This window comes from Podarcis bocagei (assembly GCF_964188305.1).
Source record: "Podarcis bocagei genome assembly, chromosome: 8".
Lineage (NCBI taxonomy): Eukaryota > Metazoa > Chordata > Lepidosauria > Squamata > Lacertidae > Podarcis > Podarcis bocagei.
In genome coordinates this window covers 46,971,808-46,980,190 of record NC_138133.1, presented here as the reverse complement: position 1 = coordinate 46,980,190, position 8,383 = coordinate 46,971,808, and the positions used below count along the sequence as shown (strand labels likewise).

The window sequence follows — 8,383 nt, the reverse complement described above, 5'->3', positions numbered from 1 at the left end:
CTGTGAGTATAGCTATATGATGCATGTGCTTTCCGAACATTTATTTGCTACGACTTCTGTGTGCACCTGAAAATAAAGTATGTGAAGAGATCCTGAAACACAGCAGGCACAGATCTCTGCTGGGGAGTTCATGTAAGCTTTTGAGGCGTCACAGTGTTCTGGTTTTTGTTGTCATGTATTTTCTGATTTTGAACATTGTGGACCAATTCACTGTAACTCAGGACTTTAGGGGAATGTAAAAGACAAGTGTGGAAGTGAATGCAGGTGGACTCTTGGCAAAGCTAGTAGTCAAGTGAGTAAGCAATTGAGTATGGGCAGATAAATGTTTTTCAAAGCCTGCATATGCATGGAAAGCAGAAGTAGAACTTTGTAGATCTGGAATTATTCAAACACTCGGGTAATTAATACAAGTGTATTTTGTTTCCTTTTTTTAATGCTAATGTTTTCAAAATGCTGGGATCTATTCAGGCATTTCCCTATCTTATGTTTAAGCTAAGGCTTGAAAGCACTGAACTATCTGCAGGTCTGTACTACAGATTAAACCTGTACAACTGAGATGACCACCTAAACAAAGATGATGAATTCCTAAATAAAGTGATTTTTGAAAAATTCTCAAACTGAAGTAGCGAACATTGTGCATAGTCTAATGGATTTTATGCAACCATTACACTGGAAGAGATAGAAGGCCATCAAAACTTATCCCAGCACACAAAGACCATTCACCCACTTGCACAACACAGATCAACCTGTGGCACAATTCAGCTCACAAAACAAACTCCAAGGCCTCCAGGCAACTTAATCTAGAGGAAAATCCCTTCCAAATGTAAATCATACCCAGTTCATACCATGTAAAATTTATCCAAGTTATGCCACATGAATTATTGTGAGTGTGACTTATGCTACAAAGCTTCCAGTCTAATTGTAGCAGTCTTGGCACTCCAATAGAAAAAGAAGGGAACCAGTTTTCAATGTAATGGTTCGCAGGTGAGAGATGTGAAATTGTACAATTTCATTGATAAATATTATTGTATCATATTATAAGCCCAGCACACTCCATTTCCTCTCAGCTAGGCTAGCCAAAAAATTAACTCAATATAAATTTTCTTTTGATTTCCACAGTTTGTTCAATTTAATTAATTGCTCCTCTATTGCATTAACTCTGCTGTTATTTGCTGTGCAACAATTGTCCCTTTCACATTTGTTTGATCAAGCAACCCTCCTGGCTAAGCCACTGATGTAATCTATGCAGGTGCTGAGGGATACAACAGGATGGCATTTAAAAAACAGAGGTCAAGTCAGGAAAATGTTCTACAGATTTTATTTAAGAACCAATGTGGTAAATATAAGAAACAAGCATTGAAAGTTTAGTGGCAGAACATAAAGTGTTTGGCTCCAGGGGGGGAAAGTGAATACATCTTTTAAGGAAAACATTTTTTTAAAACAGTAAACAAGTACAGATTTTGCATGGGAAACATGTCTTTGCAGCACACATGGAATACTGTTGTCCAAGCCACAACTGAGACCCAGTTCATAGGTTGAATTTTGCTTACACAAGACATGGGCAGTGCATCAACTGAGTGGCATGAGTACTATTAAACAGCTGGGTTTCCCTACAGTAGACACAGGGGAAACTAAAAGAACCACACACCCTTGTAACCAGGTATATTTAGGGAAAACCAGCAATTTTAAGTGCATGCTCACCATTCAACCAACATCTGCACATGTATTCTGTATGCTGATATTTCTATGCAAGTAGTATCAGTTCTGAGCTGAATATGGTAGAAGTACTCAATCTGCAAAACGTGGAGAAACTAAAACATGAAGAACAAACATTCAGGTTCCGGCGGCAGCCCAGAACATTTCAGCCTTTGTTCTCACTGAGGTGATAAACCAATCTGAGCTGTACACAGAAAACTAGGTGTTAGGGAGAAGGATTCTAGGTTAGAAACTTCTTTTCCTGAGAAGCTAGTCTTCTATGTGGAGGTGTTGTGGTTGTCAAATACAGAGGAACATTTAATCCTGTGAGCCCACTTCCTCAGACTTTCTTGAAAGAAGCCAAACACAGGCCTACCACCTCAGAGGAGAACGAGGCCTAAAGACCCAGCCTAGATATGACCCTAATTTGAATAGAGCAGAAGGGGAATTTAATTCTTTCTCTCATCAAAATTCCTTCTGCCCAGAATGGAAAAAGGTAACAGGCCCTAGTATTTATTCTTGCAAGTGCTTGTGTGTATTGCTCAGTAGGTGGTTAAGCACCACCCTCCTTCCAACTCTGATCAAATAAATGCCCTTGCAACTGCATTAAACAAAAACTATTGGGAAACCCTCCACACGTCTCCTGCACCACATCAAATTTGGCCATAAGTTACACCATTCACTTTGATAAACATCCAGGTATTCTTGAAAAACTATGCATATTTATCACTAGAAGGCTACTTAACTGAAGGGTAATTACAAAGAAGGGAAAACCCTCAAATCTTGTTCTTAATTTTACTCAGCAGAAATATTTTTTAAAGTACAGGTTCTGTAAATTAAAGACATTTATAGCACACCAAAGTAAACAATCTAAAGTGACATGTAAAAATTCAAGTTATTCACTTGAAGGACGTCATAATGCAATAAGGTATCAACAACAACAAAAATATACCAGATCTGGTAAATTCTTAATAATATATATATATATTAAACCAATGAGATGCTTACTCTGTTATTGCTATTAGACCATGCCTCCGAGCTATAAAGTATAAAAACTTATTCCAATTACATAAAATACAGCTGAGATTATTCTCATCACTGGCATAATCTAATATAAAAATACCTTTGACATTTACAAGATAGAGGTTTCTTCTATGTGTGCACGAGAGGGGTGGGAGTGGGGGAAATACATGGATGGCACTGAGCCGCTGTCAACATACAAGGCGAGATTACTTTGCTTGCAGGATTAGCACATCTCAAAACAGACCTGGCGACAGCAATAGGCCCATGGTCAGGTCACTACTGTTTTATTTACCATCTAGACACTTGGAGGAGCCCCTCCTATGAACCCATCATGACAGTGCAAAAGTCTTCTAACTTTAATAGCCTTGCTCAGGCATTTATTGGTGTGTAATCCTCAAGTCATGTAAACTGGCACAGGTGTACCTAAAACAGTTAACTTGTACAAGAGTCTAAGATGCTGAGCTAGTTTAACTTACTAATTCGTGTCTAAAGAAAAACTGCAGATAAGGTAAAGTGCTTGCACCAATTTAAAAAAACCTAGCAGAAAAATTGTGTGTGTGAGAGATTCATAAGCAATCAGGGGTCAAAAATGCTTTCATACAGGCACATAGCTCCCAACCCACTACGTGTTTTAAGTTTCGTTAAATTTTGTAGCTGTAGGATGGCTGCTCCTGTTTCATGAGCTCAACATTGAAAGCTTATCCTCAGATCCCATGACCATGCAGGGATGAGGATGCTGCTGCTGTGTTTGATACCCATTGACTCTCTGTATGACCACCAAGGGTGAAACAATCTTGTTGTAAGGCAACTGCAATCTCTTGCTTGAGCGCTGCTAATTTCCCAATCCCCTTGCCCTTCCAAGGAATGTACTGCAAGGATCCCAACAGGTTGTTGTTGTTTTTTTTAATCTCCAAGCCAAGAAACAGAATGGCAAATCCTGCCATTTAAAGCAAACAAAAGAGCAAACATCCCATGTCTACAAAATGAAACCAAAGCAGATAAGCTGTCAATCCATTGAGAAATGGGACTTCTCCAAAGCAATAAATAAAATAATAATAATAATAATAATAATAATAATAATAATAATAATAATAATATTCACAACATATAGTGTTACTAAAAAGTAAAGGTGTAGTTACATCTCTTAAACATTCAACTTCTCTTTTTAGAAGGCAGCAGGTTCAGCTGTCGTGAAGTGCTTTTTACTGGCCAAAGGGAGAGTGGGGCAATCTAACCCACAGCTCCAGTCAATACTTGGCAGTTTGGGGAGCAGGCCTATGCAGGTTGGGGAAAGCTCTTTATGCACTGCGCCACACGGAGTATCAGCGAGAGCTGGAGGTGAAATGTGGAGCCCCCTGCTTATATTTATCTCCACGTGTTCACTAGAAGCATGGCAAGGTCTGAATCAGGGCCAACAAATTTGTACTCTCCATATGCCAAGAAAGTGTTGGAGCCAGTCAGTCAGGTAAAGTACAAACAATATAAGCATTTTTCAGAGTGTGTCAGAATAAAAGTTTATAGCTAGATACCAGGAGTGAAAGTAAGGCTCTAACCACTTTGAAAGAAAAAGGTACTTCAGTTCTATAAAGTTACACAATTCCCAAGTATTTAGGAAAACTGCTATTCCAAAAATTGGTGTTTGAGTTGTTTTTGATTTTTTTAAAAAAACACTTACTTGTTAAAAATAAAACACTAAAACAAACTGGAATAAAGATAAGTGACATCATAGGTCTGGACTGCCACATGGCAAGTCCCATTATATTTAACATATGAGTGATAATTTGTAAACACCTTGTTAACAGCAAAGCTACTAGGCAACAGTACCATTTAAAACAGATAAAAAATGTCTTCAACACAATTATTAAGGGTTTAAAAATAAACATTTGGCTGAAAAATAGAAGTTTCTAAATTTTCACACAATTTAACCTAAATATAGGGTTAGGCTCTGTTACACATGCATTTGGATGATCAATATAACTTAAATGAGCAGGTTTGCTGTGCTGTGAGTGAGCCAGGCTTGATTCTTTCCAGGCTCGCTCTGTTTTTGTTGGCCTCTGAATAAAATAATATCTATTTCTGCCTATTTACAGTTTCAAACAATTAATTACACATTACTGTTTCAACAAACAGTTGGTATTCCTCTTCAAAAGAACAAATAAACCTATCCAAAATGAGAGAAAAAAGCTTTTTGCAGAAACTGAGCCAATGTTGTTATAGAAGTCAAAGTGTGCTTATTGTAGGCTCCTTTGTACAATCACAAGCTAAATATGTTCCACTTGTCTAAGAACAAACAAAAAAGACACACCTCAAAAGCAAAGGCTTCCAAACCTGGAGAAGTCCTCTAGCACAAACCCCACAGAATCCCAGAGTAGAGATATGAAGACAAGTGGGAGGTGGGGGAAGGAATAATTGAGTAACAACTGCCTCTCCACGACCTAACCCAATTTTCCAGTCCCCATCGCCCCAGGCCTTCACATACCTATCCCAGAAGTTAGGCAACTTCCAGCTCCCACTCACTCAATTAGGACTTGTGCAAGAGAAATTGCTACTGGATTAGGCCCTAGGACACTTAATATTTTTTGGCTAATTTTGCCCTTAACCATTGAAAATGGTAATGTTTTTCTGCCACCAACTCTAGATGTCATGGAAAAAGTGTCTCTGGCACTGGTGGTTGTTTTCAGTAGAGAAGCTGGTCCTCCTAACAGTTTTGCTCTGAGTGCAGAAACAGGGAGAACAAAGAGTTGAGGCATCCTGCCCATCACTGGGGGACCACTTCTTTTAGAGAGGCCAACGCTGCATGTATGCGGACATGCAATCTGTTCTCAAAATCATACCCTGTGAATTCCTCCTGCAATGAAAAAGCAAACAAACGAATACATTAGCCTAAGTCACCCAGGTTTACCAAAAAAACATGGTAACTTCTACGCAGGACAGAATATGGCATTTATTTGTTTATAGGACATAGCTCAATACCCTCAATGGCAATGCAGGCTGGGAAGGATAAGAGGTTTCCATTCACATGCCACAATTTCTATTAGCAATGCCACCCGCCAAGTCCAGCCAGGCTATATCATGAAGGAAAGGACACACCATCTGTATAATAATAACGCTCAATTCATTTACTTTTTTTTTACCTTTGCCTGGAGCAGTAATGCTTTGCCTCTTGGTACTGTCTGCAGGAGGAAGCAAAATGTCATTTTTTAAATTTGTGTGCAAATGCAAGAAAATAATACTTTGGGAGACAGACAATAGCACATTATGGGACTTTCTCCATTTCTTCACTCTCTGCTTAAATCTGCTCTGGAGGTTTTCCAAACCCTACAGTGAAAAATTGGGGGGTAGGCAGGGGAGAGGAGAGGACATCTTGTTGCACCAGTGGAAACTTGTTCTATGGTCTGGTTAGTCACCACTGAATGCCCCTCTTTAACTGGTCTAATGAGAATTCAAGTTCTAATAATGAGTTTGGCTAGCAAAATGCCAACTACCAGAAATTAGATACGTAATTTTAATAAATAACGTCACTCAATAAGTTTTTAGGTATCTCAAAATAACTGGCAGCTGTCTCTCCACATTAAAAAGAACAAATTTGCACACACAGTGGGCGATATTCAATTAATGAGTCCCATTAGCACAAGGATTTCTGCTTGTGCAGCGTGACTCCCCCCCCCCCAAATCTCCTTCTAGAAAGCAGTAAACCTCGCAGGCCATCTTCCAAATGCATTGTGTGTTTTTAAGTATACAAAAATGGGGCATAGCCCTTGTATATCCCCTCCTTTTCATGTAAGGATCCAAATAAAAAGGCAAATTCAAAATACTGATACATCATCGATGTGCCAGTGGATCTCTGATTTTCATGTTCAAAACAAGCTCGTGCTGCCTTTCCATGGTCTTGCTGGAGAGCAATTAAGAGGCAGGTCTGAAAAGCATTAATTAAAAGCTATTTTAAGACCTTCTCTTTAAATATGGCAATGAAGAGAAGCGTAGACGGCTGAGTGTATGAAGCACGAAGAGAAAGAGTACAAAGATCTCTAATTTTTACATGCCTAGATCTTTACACTCTTACTAGCTTCACAAGTTTTACCACGCACAGTTGGGAGGCATTAAGTATATGTTAATAATGCTTGGACTACTCAAGAGTGTTCCCTACTGGAAAAGGGCTTAAGCAACCCAGCAAGCCACCCATTCCTCGCTCTCTTTACCTGTACCGATGCTCTTCCCTTCCCTCCTAATCTCATCCATGATGCTAACCACCGCTCTCCCACTTCACCCTAAATGTGCTGGAAAGGTAGGGGTAGGAAGAGAGACTCCAAGCCACATTCGCAGCCAGCTAATGCCTGGTTTAAGAGTAATGCTGAGCATGCAAAAGAAAGGAAATAAGAGGAGACGGAGAACCCTTACCCAACAAGGGTTCAATGTATGTAATTTAAAAAATTTGACCACTAGGCTCTACCTACCATACTGGCATAGCATCAACTACAGGTCCCTGACATGCTAATGCTACATGTATACAGACCAGCAACACAATTTAGATATCTTCTCATGCAGTATTCTTTAACCTTTTATTGTGATACTTGAACTCAAGCCTCATTGCAAAAGGGGAAACGGGTCACCTGACACCATGCTGATGTCATGTGACCAACATCAGAGTGGCTGGGGATGGTGGAGTTCAGGAACTAGCCCGCCAGGCTGAAAAGGTTTTCCACCCCTGAGCTAGATCATATGTTGAAATGCCATATGCAATTCATTTGACTCCATCTGAGAACATCACCTGCACTACCAGTGCAATATCATTTCACAACATTTAAACATTTTTCACCAACAATGCTGCAGTGACTGAATAAATGGACATTTCAAATGGACCACTGATTTTATTGCATTGATTAAATGCAAGAGTCATATCAATAAATTGCTGGTAAAATTGATGCAATTATGTTAGGCAATCAGTAAACTGGTAGGATAAGATTAATACAACTCCCCAGAACACAGGAGCACGTGTTAAAAATAAAACCACTAAGAAAGGCCAAAAAGAGAAAATGCACATTCCAGCTTGCTTGCAACCTTCCTCTACTTCTCTTTTGAAGTAGTAATGTCACACCAAATTTTAGACAGTTCCAAAGTATGCTGTACTGTTTACCTGTGGGTCTTCTAACAAGAGACAGCCAAGTTCATAGCAAGCATAGGGTTGGATATATAAATTGTTTTGGCGGCACAGTTCATCTTTAAGGGCTTGTTGAAAGAACTGTAAAACAAAATTGACACATTCAACACACAGTGACATTTCAAAGAACAAGAGAAACCTTCACACTGGACAACATATTCTCATATCTTGCAACTATCTTCACCTGCAGGACCTGTTGATTTGCCAGTTAGCTTCAGAACCAGTTAATGCATCAAATCAAAAATAAACTTGGAATAACTCCCTAGCTCTTAGGAGTTCAGGGACTATAGAAGAGGAACATACCTGAACAGCATCTTCAGCATTTCCTAAGCATTTGTGTATGGCCCCAAGTAGCAAGTTCTTTAAACCAACAACAGTGGAATCATCAATTTCATGGCAAGCTTTATCAGAAAAGAAAAGGTTGAAGCATTTAGTTTTTAAACTAGATAAAAAATATTAAATTTAGTTCAACAATTTGTACACCATTTTATTACAATTGCCTTTAAG

At 39.0% G+C, this 8,383-nt stretch overlaps 1 protein-coding gene across 1 annotated transcript in view; it reads right to left on the bottom strand.

The window, feature by feature from the left end:
* Window positions 1–3,816: 3,816 nt before the first annotated feature.
* The window catches only part of TTC39C (tetratricopeptide repeat domain 39C), a 42,578-nt gene continuing 38,011 nt past the window's right edge, over window positions 3,817–8,383 (bottom strand). Inside the window, exons 11-14 of the mRNA XM_081205499.1 lie at window positions 8,180–8,277; window positions 7,853–7,957; window positions 5,853–5,891; window positions 3,817–5,566 (exon numbers count right to left, since the gene is read on the bottom strand). Of these exons, the coding sequence (XP_081061625.1) occupies window positions 5,477–5,566; window positions 5,853–5,891; window positions 7,853–7,957; window positions 8,180–8,277 (332 nt within the window). The 3' untranslated portion in view covers window positions 3,817–5,476. The remainder of the gene's footprint in view (window positions 5,567–5,852; window positions 5,892–7,852; window positions 7,958–8,179; window positions 8,278–8,383) is intronic.